Source organism: Oratosquilla oratoria, chromosome 28 (assembly GCF_046742065.1).
Source record: "Oratosquilla oratoria isolate Oo_2021 chromosome 28, ASM4674206v1, whole genome shotgun sequence".
In the NCBI taxonomy this organism is placed as follows: domain Eukaryota; kingdom Metazoa; phylum Arthropoda; class Malacostraca; order Stomatopoda; family Squillidae; genus Oratosquilla; species Oratosquilla oratoria.
Genome location: NC_134804.1, coordinates 4,232,022 through 4,244,549, shown reverse-complemented (window position 1 = coordinate 4,244,549; position 12,528 = coordinate 4,232,022). Strand labels below are relative to the sequence as shown.

The window sequence follows — 12,528 nt, the reverse complement described above, 5'->3', positions numbered from 1 at the left end:
TATCCAAGTATCTTGAGTGAAATGGTTTCAGAATATATATGGTTATAAGGGTCTGTCTATGTGCAAAAACCTAAGAGGAGTTCATGAATAATCCCTAACCCAACCATACCCCCACGTAACTTTAACCCTTAACCCTATTTTTTTTTTTTTTCTCCCATGAATATAGTTCTCCAAGTACCTGGAGTGATAGGGTATCAGAATATATATAGTTATGGGGGTCTATCTTCAAAACCCTAGGAGTTTGTGAACAAACAAACAGACAGACAAATGAAAGATAGTTGTTGTTGTCATTCCCTAGACTGTCTGTCCGAGCAGTCTCGTCTCCCCAAGGAATGCCACAGCCAAAACTGGGTTTTCCCACAAATCCTTCATAGAGTGTATGTTGTGTTGTTTGCATGCATGATTGTGTATAATGCAGTCTTCCATTATGTGTTGTATGGTATGGGGTGAAGTGGTACATCCTGGGCAGCTGTTCACAATGCGGTCATCCAGCCTCTTCTGGTAGCTTGGAAGTGCTGGGTGGTGGCCGCACCGCAGTCAGGCCAGGTGGACTCTGTCCTTTCATGGGAGAGAGGATTCAGAAGGGTGGATATCAGGGGGTCTGGCATGCAGCAGTGTGTTGTCTTTCAATGTGTTAATGGACCGGTGAGTGATATGATTATAAATATGTTTCCGGAGGCTGGTATTTGGTGGTTGTGGAGGTTGTGAAAGATAGTTATCCAAGTATCTTGAATGAAATGGTTTCAGAATATATATGGTAATAAGGGTCTGTCTATCTGCAAAAACCTAAGAGGAGTTCATGAATAATCCCTAACCCAACCATACCCCCACGTAACTTTAACCCTTAACCCTAACTTTTTTTTTTTCAATGAAATATAGTTCTAGTACCTGGAGTGATAGGGTATTGGAATATACAGTATATGGTTATGGGGGTCTATCTCCAAAACCCTAGGAGTTTGTGAACAAACAGAGAGTCAGTGGCTACTACTTCATTATAGAGAGTTATATATGTATATGTATACTTATTTTTTCTTCTTTATGAACAGGCCTACAAAGTCCCAGGTTTCAGAGGACAAATTGGATTCATAACATCCATGTCAGATCAGTTTTGTGGCACCTGCAATCGACTGCGTATCACTGCTGATGGTAACCTCAAAGTGTGTCTCTTTGGTGCCTCTGAGGTTTCTCTCAGGTATAGCAAGCATGACACAGGTATTGAGATATGACTATAAAATGCTTCATTGAAGGGAATATAAAATGCTTCATTGAAGGGAATATCTTGTTGAATTCATACCCTTTTCCTGTAGAGACATGATGAGAAGTGGGGCAACAGATGAAGAATTAATTGAAATTATTGGTATTGCTGTTGGAAAGAAAAAGAAACAGCATGCAGGTAAGCTTTTTTTTTTTTTTTTCTACTGGGTAATTCTGCGTGAAAGACCACTGAACCTATTCTTCAAAAGAGCATGGAAAAGTTTAAGATTGCAATTACAGACTAATAGTTACTGTAAAAAGGCATTGATATATTTTCTCTGGCTGTAGCAGTTAGAGTACAATTTATTTTTATTTATTCATTATCTTTTTATAATAGAAAAAGCATGTCAACAGTAGACCTTTTGGTCCAAGTTGAAGACAGATGTATGGGTATGTAAATATTCATTTTAATATAGAATTTAATTTTGAAAACTAATTGTAAAATGTTGTTTCAGGAATGAATGTCCTTGCCCAGATGAAAAACCGACCAATGATTCTTATTGGTGGGTGAATAGGTAACCTTATCCTACTTTTTTTTTTTTTTTCATTATTATTATTAAGAGTTAAGTATGTACATGTTCCAAGGTGAGATAGTGGGGGAATATCAGATAATTTTCTGGTGGAAGGTAAGTTGAGAGTGGAGGATACATGGAGAAAGAGGAAAAGGACAAAAGGTAGGGAGGTGCTTAGAGTGAACTGCTTAAATGAGAAAGAAAAGAAGCTGAGAAAGGAATGGGAGGGAATGAAGGATAGAGTAGAACTAGGAGTGGAGGAGGAATGGGGATGGTTCAAGGAGGGAGTCACAAGGTGTGCAAAGATGGTGTGTGGAACAAGGAAGATGGGAGGAAATAGAAGGAAGGGTAGTGAGTGGTGGGATGATGAAGCAAAGAAGGTTGTAGAAGAGAAGTGAGCATTCACAGATTGGTTACAAAATAGGACAAGAGAATCATATGAGAGGTACAAAGAAAAGAGAAGTAAAGCATAAGATAAAGGAGGCAAAGAGGAGAGCAGATGTGAAATGGGGTAACATTAGGACAGAAAATTTTGAAAGTAATAAAAAGATGTTTTGGAAAGAAATTAAGAGGAAGAGGAGGCGAATCAAGTAGAGAAGAAAAGGTAAAAGGTGCAGATGGAGAGATGATAATGGAAGAGAAGGCAGTAAGAGGAAGATGGGCAGAGTATTTTAGGGAGTTGCTAAATGTGAAGGAGGATAGGGAGGGAAAGGTGGTTGCAGTGGAAGTGCTAAGAAAATGAGAGTGATGAATGAGGAAAATGGAGGAGAAATAAGAAAAGATGAAGTGAAGGCAGTTGTTAAGATGATGAAAGCAAGTAAGGCACCTGGGTTGGATGGATGTCATGCAGAATGTCTCAAAAAAGGAGGTACAGTGATGGTGGTGAAGTTATTTAATGTTTAAGAGAGGGTAGAGTTCCGGAGGACTGGAGGAGTGCCTGTATAGTTTCACTTTACAAGGGAAAAGGGGACAAGTGTGAGTGTAGTAGTTTCAGAGGGATCAGCCTGTTAAATGTAATTGGGAAGGCTTATGGGATGGTCTTGATTGAGAGGATTAGGAGAGGAACAGAGGACAGATAGGGGTTGTGTTGATCATACTTTTGTGGTAAAACAGATATGTGAGAAACCTATATAAAAAGGTAAGAATTTTTTTTTTACCTATATGGATTTGGAAAAGGGTTATGACAGGCTAGACAGGAAGGCACTGTGGGAGTTATTGCAGATATATGGGATAGGAGAAAAGCTTCTAGGAGCTGTCAAAAGTTTTTATGAGAGTAATAGAGCGTGTGTCAGGATTAGAAATGGAGAGAGTGAGTAGTTTGAGGTAAAGGTGGGACTTTGTCAGGGATGTGTTATGTCACCCTGCCCATACAGTTTATACATGGATGGGGTGGTGCAAGAGGTAAACGCAAGGGTAGTGGGCCAGGGAGTGGAGATGGTTAAAGAAAATGGAGAAAAGTAGGAGATTAGCCAGCTGTTGTTTGCGGATGACACTGCTTGTAGCAGGATCAGAGGAGGGATTGGGGAGGTTAGTGACATAGTTTGGGATGGTGTGCGGAAGAAGGAAGACTGTAAGTGAGTATTAAGGGAGAGAGACTGGATGAAGTGGATAGTTTTAGATACTTGGGTACAAATGGGGCACGAAAGGAAGGAGTGGAGGTCGAGGTAGAATGTAGATAGAGAGAAGCGCGTAAATGCCTTGATGGATTAAATAGTGTAATGAGAAATAGACATTTGGGAATAGATGCTAAGAGGAGATTGTATGAAGTAGTAATTGTGCCGACAGCACTGTATGGGGCAGAAACATGGAACATAAGAGGAGGAGTTTGAATGTGTTTGAGATGAGGTGTCTGAGAAGTATGATGGGGGTTACTATGCTGGATAAAGTGAGAAATGAGGAGGTGAGGTGGAAAGGGAGTTGGGAGATAGGGATGATGAAAGAGTATTGGGATGGTTTGGACACATGGAAAGAATGAGTGAAGAAAGACTAGTAATAGAGGTATGGAAGGCAGAGGTGGAAGAAGTGAACATGAGGGGTTGACCAGGATGAGATGGATGGATGGGGTAAAAGGGGCTTTGGGAAATAGGGGAATGTCTGCTGAGGAAGGATGGGAGAGGACAGAAGATAGGGGTGAATGGTGAAATGTTGTATATGGATAATGCTTGAGGTGGAATGGATGGGGGATAGGGAGTGAGGGAGAATATGTGAGAAATAATTTGACACAGCCCGAAGGGATTTCTCCCTGTCTTCTTTTCTGAATGAGGGGATGGAGAGAGGGGGTCACCAATTTAACCCCTTCCATACGGTGCCGCACACGTAGGCGTCATGAGGAGCAAGTGGATTCGCGACGCTGCCATATCGGCGTCTTGATTATATTTATTGTAGTTGCCCCTGTGTTTTTACATTCTCCCTAATCTGCTCTTAATCCCATTCTCTGTGGTTTTCAAAATTTACGGGTGAAAGAGAGAACGATCGATATAAGCGGTGATTATATTTTATGATGCAAGTATTATTACGACACGTACGGCTGGCATTGGCTGCTGCCCGCGAGATTTAAGTCCCGTAGTGAAGTGGTTAATGAAGTGGCCTTGCTGTGGATGTGCTGTGTCTTGCAACACTGCTTCTGACCCAGGTAGTGGGCGAGATGCAGGGATGACCCATCATCCAGGAGGTGCCAAGATAAGAGGGTGGAGCGGAGTGGAGTGTGATATGAATGGAATGGGGCAGAGTGGTTTTTATGCTTTTGTTTTATAGCTACCTCCCTTATAAGGGGGAAAAAGCCTTTAGTATACGTATGCATGTATTATTATTATTATTAGTAGTAGTAGTAGTAGTACATATACCAAGGCTTTTTCCCCCTTACAAGGGAGGTAGCCAAAAAGGAAAAGGCATAAAATCATTTCCACCGATTCCATCCCTGAACACACTCCACACCCCTCCACCCTCCCTCTTTAGCACCTCCTGGATGACGGGTCATCCCTGCACCTTGTCCACTGCCCTGGGTCAGAAGCAGTGTCGCAAGACACACCACATCCACAGCAAGGCCGCTTCATTAAATCGGTAACCCCCCTCTCCGTCCCCCCATTGCATAAAAGGAGAAGACGGGGAGAAATCCCTTCGGGCTGCTTCAAATTTTGCTCACACATTCTACCTCACCCCCCATTCCCCCACCCATTCCACCTCATGCAATCACAACATCATCCATATACAACCATTCTCCATTCACCCCTGTCTTCTGTCCTCTCCCGTCCTTCCTCAACAGACATTCCCCTCTTCCCCAAAGCCCCCTTTACCCCATCCATCCACCTCATCCTAGGAGTCCCCTCATGTTCCCTCCCTCCACATCTGCCTTCCATACCTCTTTTACTAGTCTTTCTTCACTCATTCTTTCCATGTGTCCAAACCATCCTAATACTCTTTCATCAACCCTATCTCCCAACTCCCTTTCCACCCCCGTTCTCCTCCTCACCTCCTCATTTCTCATTCTATCTAGCCTAGTAACCCCCATCATACTTCTCAGACACCTCATCTCAAACACATTCAAACTCCTTCTCTCTTCTTCTCTTATGTTCCATGTTTCTGCCCCATACAGTGCTGTTGGCACAATCACTCCTTCATACAGTCTCCTCTTAGCATCTATTCCCAAATGTCTATTCCTCATTACACTCTTTAATCCACCAAGGCATTTACTTGCTTCTCTCAATCTACATTCTACCTCCACCTTCACTCCACCTTTTCCTGCCACATTTGCACCCAAGTATCTAAAACTATCCACTTCCTCCAGTCGTTTTCCCTTAATGCTCACTTCCAGTCTACTGCCACTTTCACCCCTTGTACATCTCATCACCTTACTTTTACCCACATTTATCTTTAGCTTTCTTCTATCACATACTCTCCCAAACTCCGTCACCAACTTCCTCAATCCCTCCTCCGATCCTGCCACAAGCGCAGTGTCATCCGCAAACAACAGCTGGCTCACCTCCCACTTTTCTCCATTTTCTTTAACCATCTCCAATCCCTGACCCACTACCCTTGCATTTACCTCTTGCACAACCCCATCCATGTATAAGTTGAACAGCCAGGGCGACATAACGCATCCTTGATGAAGTCCCACCTTTACCTTGAACCACTCACACTCTCCATTTCTAATCCTGACACAAGCTCTACTACTCTCATAAAAACTCTTGACAGCTCCTAGAAGCTTTCCTCCTATCCCGTATGTCTGCATAACCTCAGACAGTGCCTTTCTGTCTACCCTATCATAATCCTTTTCCAGATCCATAAAAGCCAAAAAAACATCCTTCCCCTTTCCTATAGCTCTCTCACATATCTGTCTTACCACAAAGATCTGATCTACACAACCTCTACCTGTCCTAAATCCACACTGTTCCTCACCAATTACTCCTTCTGTTCCTCTCCTAATCCTCTCATTCAAGATCCTCCCATAAGCCTTCCCAACTACACTTCACAAGCTAATCCCTCTGAAACTACTACATTCACACTTGTCCCCTTTTCCCTTGTAAAGAGAAACTATACAGGCACTCCTCCAGTCCTCCGGCACTCTACCCTCTCTCCAGCAAACATTAAATAACCTCACCAGCCAGTCCACCATCACTGTACCTCCCTTTTTCAGACATTCTGCATGGCATCCATCCAGACCAGGTGCCTTACCTGCTTTCATCATCTTAACAACTGCCTTCACCTCATCCTTCCTTATTTCTCCTCCATTCTCCTCACTCATCACTCTCAGTAGTAGTATTAACATATACTGCATAAAACAACCCATATATCCTTATTGTATTCAATATTATAATGTACTTTATAGTTATCACAATGTAGGGAGAAAGAAGTTTATATGTGTTTGAGATGAAGTGTCTGAGAAGTATGGTAGGGATTACAAGGTTGAATAGGGTGAGAAATGAGGATGTAACAAGAAAATTGGGAGTGGACAGGGAGCTGGCATATAAGACTGATGAAAGATTATTGTCATGGTTGTTGTTGTCATTTCCTAGACTGTCTGGCTGAGCAATCTTCTTCCCTGAGGAATGCCACAGCTGGAACAGGGTTTTCCTACAAATCCCTCAGATTGTATATTGTGTTTGTAGCATGTGTGATTGTGTACAATGCAGTCATCCATAATGTGTTGTTTACTATGGGGTAAAGTGTTGCATCTTGTACAGTTATCTGCAATGCAGTCAGGTGGACTCTGTCCTTTTGGGGGAGAGAGGATTCAGAGGGATGGATATCAGGGGGTCAGGCATACAGCAATGTATTGTCTTTTAGTTTGTTGATGGAGTAGTGAGCGATATGGTTATGGGTATACTTCTAGAGGTTGGTGTTTGGTAGTTGTGGAGGAAAATAAGAGAGTATTTGTATGTGATATAGATATTTGGGCAATGTTTTGATGTTTCTTGGTGTGTGGGTGTAATGCCATATAGTATACTTACCTAGTTGTATTATATGGGAAGAGAGCTATGCTCATAGTGACCTGTCCTTGTATCTTTCAGCATCAAGTTTGTTCTTAAATTCTTGAATAGTATTTGCACACACTGTTGCCTCATCCAATTTATTCCAGATATCCACCACTCTGTGTGGGAAGCTATTCTTTTTCATATCTCTTCTATAACTATCCTTTTTGAGTTTTTCATGTCCTCTTGTTTTTCTCTTGTCCCACTTTAATAAATCATCTCTGTCTAGGACTTCCATTCCTTTCATAATTCTGTAAATAGTCAGTAGGTCCCCTCTTTCTCTTCTTCATTCCAGAGTTGGTAGTTCCATTTTGGACAATCTTTGTTTGTATATGTCAATTTGGAGAGTGTTGGTGCCATCTTTGTCGTGGCTCTTTGTATTCTTTCTAATTTCTTTATATTCTTTTTAGTACTGGGTGTTCGTAGTGTTGTGATATACTCCAGCCTTGGTCTTATCAGTGTAACTAATATTTTCTTTACCATTTACTCATTCAAATAGTCAAAAGCCACTTTCATTGACCTTAGTAAATTAAAGGTTTCTCCAACTACTTTGTTGATATTCTTGTCTAGTGACATGTCTTTGCTGATAATTACTCCTAAATCCCTTTCTGACCTCACTTTTTTATTCCACTGCACCAATTTTGAGATGAGTGGGTGCACTGTGTTTGTGGAGGCTGTGGCAAGTGTTTGTGTGCCTCTCATGTCAAGGTGATCCTTGAGTGAGGACTTTCATTTCATGGTGTAAATAGTTTGTAGGTGTTGTATTTGTGCAGCCTGTAATTGTCTTAAAGGTTTTGTTTTGTATGGTTTGTAGGATGTTATAGTGTGCCTTAGGTTAGGGGTCCATGCAGGGCTCACAAAATTCATCACTGGATGTATGCATTGTTTGTATACTGTAGTATGAGTGTATGCATTGTTTGTATATTGTAGTAATAGTTTCTTTGTTTTGTCCAAATGTTGTTCCTCCAATTGATTGAAGCATGTTAAGTCTAGGTGTGCATTTTGTCCTTATGTTTGTGATGTGTTCTTTGAATGACGTGGATGCATTGTATGTTATGCCAATAATCTTCAGCGTACATGTGTGTGGTATGAGCAGGTTGTTGATAAAGAGGTGTGGTATGTGTTTGTATTCCACTATCCAGTGGATGAGAAGTGTGGCTGTAGATTTGGTTGGGGCTATTTTAAGTCTGTAGTGAACTGGGTTTTGAGTGTGTCAAGGTATGGTTGTATTTCTGTAGTTTTGTCTTTGTTATGGTGTGTACATGTAATTGTCATGTCATCTGCATAAGAAGAGATTTGTATATCTGAGGTGTTGGGCATGGGTGTATCATGCATGTGTAGATTAACCACTTCAGTATGAGTCAAATTCTCGTGTGCAGCATTGACTGCCATGTGTACGATTCATCACACTACTTGCATTATAAAATATAGTCACTGCTGTATTACTTGTTCTCTTTTACTCAGATTTATAATAAATACAAAAAAATATGATCAAACCAGTTCACAGAATTGGGGGGTAACTTGTGTACAACTACAAAATATATATAATCAAGACACTGAGTGTACCCACTCACCCCTCATTATGCCAAAATGACATATGAACAAAGACTGTCCAAATTAGAATTACCAACTCTGGAACAAAGAAGGGAAAGAGGAGACCTACTATCTGTAGAATTATGAAGGGAATGGAAATCTTAGATAAGAATGATTTATTAAAATGGGACAATGGAAAAACAAGAGGACATGAAAAGAAACTAAAGAAAGATAATTACAGAAGAGATCTAAAAAAAAAATAGCTTCCCATACAGAGTGATAGATACTTGGAACAAATTAGACAAAGAAACAGTGTGTGCAAACACTATTCAAGATTTTAAGAAAAAACTTGATGCTAAGAGATACAAAGATGGGTCACCACAAGCATAGCTCCCTTCCAGTATAATACAACTAGGTAAATACATAGATATCATCGTACCGAAGTGGTTGAAGAGTGTGGGGGATAGAAATACAAAGGCGGAGCATTTTTACCTGCCAGATAATTGGCCAACCATCTTTTGGTATTACTGTGCATATATGTGTTGTTTATTTTGTTTGTGAGATTGTGACAGGGATGGCATCAAAAGCTTTACTAATATCTAGTGTTATGAGAAGTGTTCTGTATATGGGTTATCTGAATTGATGCCATTAAAAATTGTGTAAGGTTTATCAAAAAGAGTGTGGAGTGTAGTGGTCTAAAATTGTGTTGTGATTCAGCTAAGGGGTTATATGGTGTGACGAGTTGTAGTATGAGGCATTCTATAACTGGAGGGAATGCAAAGAAGTGTGATTGGACAGTGCAATGCTGGAACCGTTAGGTCTTTGTTGGGTATGGAAATTGTAATGATTTCCCCATGTTTCCTGATATCAGGTATATTGTTGTATGAATAGGTATATTTACCTAATTATAGTGTACAGGAAAGGAGCAATGCTAGTTGGGGCCCATCTCCTATTTTCTAATTTTTTATTATACCTAGCCTCAAATTCATGCACAGTACCCATTTAATCTGTATTCTTGACTTCCAATTATCATATTTAGATTTGAACTCTTGTATTGTTTGAGCTTGGGCTATATCACCTTATAAGCTATTTCAAGTATTTATGCATTTATATGGAAAACTGTATTTCTTTATACCTTTAGACATGTGGTCTTTTTTAATTTGCTCCCATGACCTCTTAAAGCCCTCCCATCTTTAATCAGGAGATCTCTTCTGTCATTGCAGTCTGTCCCCTATAGTGACCTAAAAATACTGTAATCATATCGCCCCTCTTTGATCTTTCAAAGCTGGCAGACCCAGTGCTTTAGTTTGCTATGTTGGTGAGTGTATGTATACCATGTGGTCCAAGGTGGCTGATGTTACTTATGTTGTTGGAGCCACAGGTGGATGAATGCTTGAGGTTATGGAATATGTGCTTCATCTGGCTGTCTAAGAAGGATGTGTAGTCTGAGTCTGTGAGGAAGGGTGAGATGGCTTGTCTGTGCAAAATTATTTATGAGTGTGTCTTCTTGTTGTCTGTTTGAGAGTTGGCTTGTGGTTTTTGCTGTGTAAGAGTTTGTTGTGTAACTGTTGGATAGTGTAATGCTATTGAGTTTCTTGTACAGTTTTTTTGGTGTTTATTTTGTGATTGTATTAACAAATGTTTGTCAAATTAGTGAATTTTTTCATGTATTTTGTTGTTGACCTCAGTGTTTAGTGCTTGTATTTGGTCTGTTATGTTCTGAAGAATAGGTGTGGGGTGTATTGTGTCATGTCTAATGAGGCTTTGGATTTTTGGTGTAAAGTTTGGGTTGTGTGATTTTCTGTTGCCTCTGAAGATCTATTTCTTGTCTGCATTGAAGTTGCACAGCATTGTCTCTGTGATTGGTGTCCGTTCATTGTCTCAAATTGTTGTTCAGTCTCTTCAGTGAAAGCTTCCCAGTTTGCTCTTTTGTAATTGGTTTATGTGTATCTGTGGTCAGTTGTGGTGGTGTTGGGGTTAAACAGGGGAAATAGAAGGTGATGTCAGGAGAGGAGGTGTAGAGGGCTTGATAGGGGACAAGTGTGTGATTATGGGTGCTGTTCATGATGGTAAGTCAATTTGTTCCTGCAAATCAAACTCTCTGTCCATGTTGTATTGTTCATGTACCAGGCCAGTGACTTGGTGTTGAAATCACCACCTAGGAATATGTTGGGGATGGTGGCAAGTTGGTTGAGGTTAGATCGAAAATTGTTTGGAACTGTGGGGGATGATTGGAGGGGTGCTTGTATATGTTAACTAATATGATTGTAGATTAATTTCCTGTTCAGATTTGGATTGATTGGATTTCAGTGGTGCTATCTGTGAGAGGGAGAAGGGATTTGGTGATAATTGTGTCCTTTCCCCCTCCCTGTCCTCCTTCAGATTTAGCAACACCCTGAAATACTCTGCCCATCTTCCTTTTACTGCTGTCTCTTCCATTATCATCCCTCCATCTGCACCAGTTACCTTTTCTTCTCCACTTGATTCAACCCCTTTCCTCTCTTTATTTCCTTCCAAAACATAATTTTATTATTTCAAAATTTTATGTAGTACTCTTACTCCATTTCACATCAGCTCTCCTTTTTGCCTCCTTTATCTTATGCAGTGGACAAGATGACCCGTCATCCAGGAGGTGCTAAGATGAGAGGGAGGGTGGAGGGGCGTGGAGTGTTTTCAGGGATGGAATGGGTGGGAATGATTTTATGCCTCATTGGCTACCTCCCTTGTAAGGGGAAAAAGCCTTGGTATATGTATGTATGTTACTTCTCTCTTCTTTGTACTTCTCATATCATTCTCTTGTCCTATTTTGCAGCCCATCTGTTAATGCTCTTTTCTTCTCATCTACCTTCCCACCACTCACTACCCTTTCTTCTATTTCCTCCTGTCCTCATTGTTGCATACATCTTTGCACATTTTGTGACTACCTTGAAACATCCCCATTCCTCCTCTACTCCTAGTTCTACTCTATCCTTCACTCCCACTCTTCTCTCAGCTTCTTGTAGTTGCAGTGGAAAGTGCTAAGAAAATGAGAGATGAATGAGGAAAATGGAGGAGAAATAAGGAATGATGAAGTGAAAGCAGTTATTAAAATGATGAGAGCAGGTAAGTCACCTGGGTTAGATGGGTGTCATGTGGAGTGTCTAAAAAAAAGGGAGGTACATTGATGGTAGACTGGCTAGCGAGGTTGTTTAGTGTTTGTCAAAAAGAGGGTAGAGTGCTGAAGGACTGGAGGAGTGCCTTTGTAATTTCCCTTTACAAGGGAAAAGGGGACAAGTGCGAGTGTAGTAGTTTCAGAGGGATCAGCTTGTTAAGTGTAGTTGGGAAGGCTTATAGGAGGGTCTTGATTGAGAGGATTAGGAGAGGAACAGGTAGGGGTTGTGTAGATCAGATTTTTGTGGTAAGACAGGTATGTGAAAAAGCTATAGGAAAAGGTAAGGATCAGAGGAGGGATTAAGAAAGTGACAGTGTGAGAAGGTGTGCAAAAGGAGGAAATTGAAGGTAAATGTGGGTAAAAGTAATGTAATGAGATGTACAGGAGGAGAGGATGGCAGCAAATTGGAAATGAGTATTATGGGAAAGAGACTAGAGGAAGTGGATAGCTTTAGATACTTGGGTGTGAATGTTGCAGGAAAGGGAGGAATGGATGTGGAGGTAGGATGTAGATTGAGAAAGCAAGTAAATGTCTTGTTGGAATTAAAAAATATTATGGAAATATGTATATAGGAATGGATGCTAAGAGGAGATTGTATGAAGGGGTGATT

At 40.7% G+C, this 12,528-nt stretch overlaps 1 protein-coding gene across 6 annotated transcripts in view; it reads left to right on the top strand.

Annotated features, from left to right (window-relative positions):
• Positions 1-12,528, top strand: part of LOC143040226 (uncharacterized) — a 134,412-nt gene that overhangs the window by 93,838 nt on the left and 28,046 nt on the right. For all 6 annotated transcript variants that reach the window (XM_076210933.1, XM_076210928.1, XM_076210926.1 and 3 more), the window contains 3 exons: positions 1,047-1,192; positions 1,308-1,393; positions 1,710-1,757. In XM_076210933.1, the coding sequence (XP_076067048.1) occupies positions 1,047-1,192; positions 1,308-1,393; positions 1,710-1,757 (280 nt within the window). The remainder of the gene's footprint in view (positions 1-1,046; positions 1,193-1,307; positions 1,394-1,709; positions 1,758-12,528) is intronic.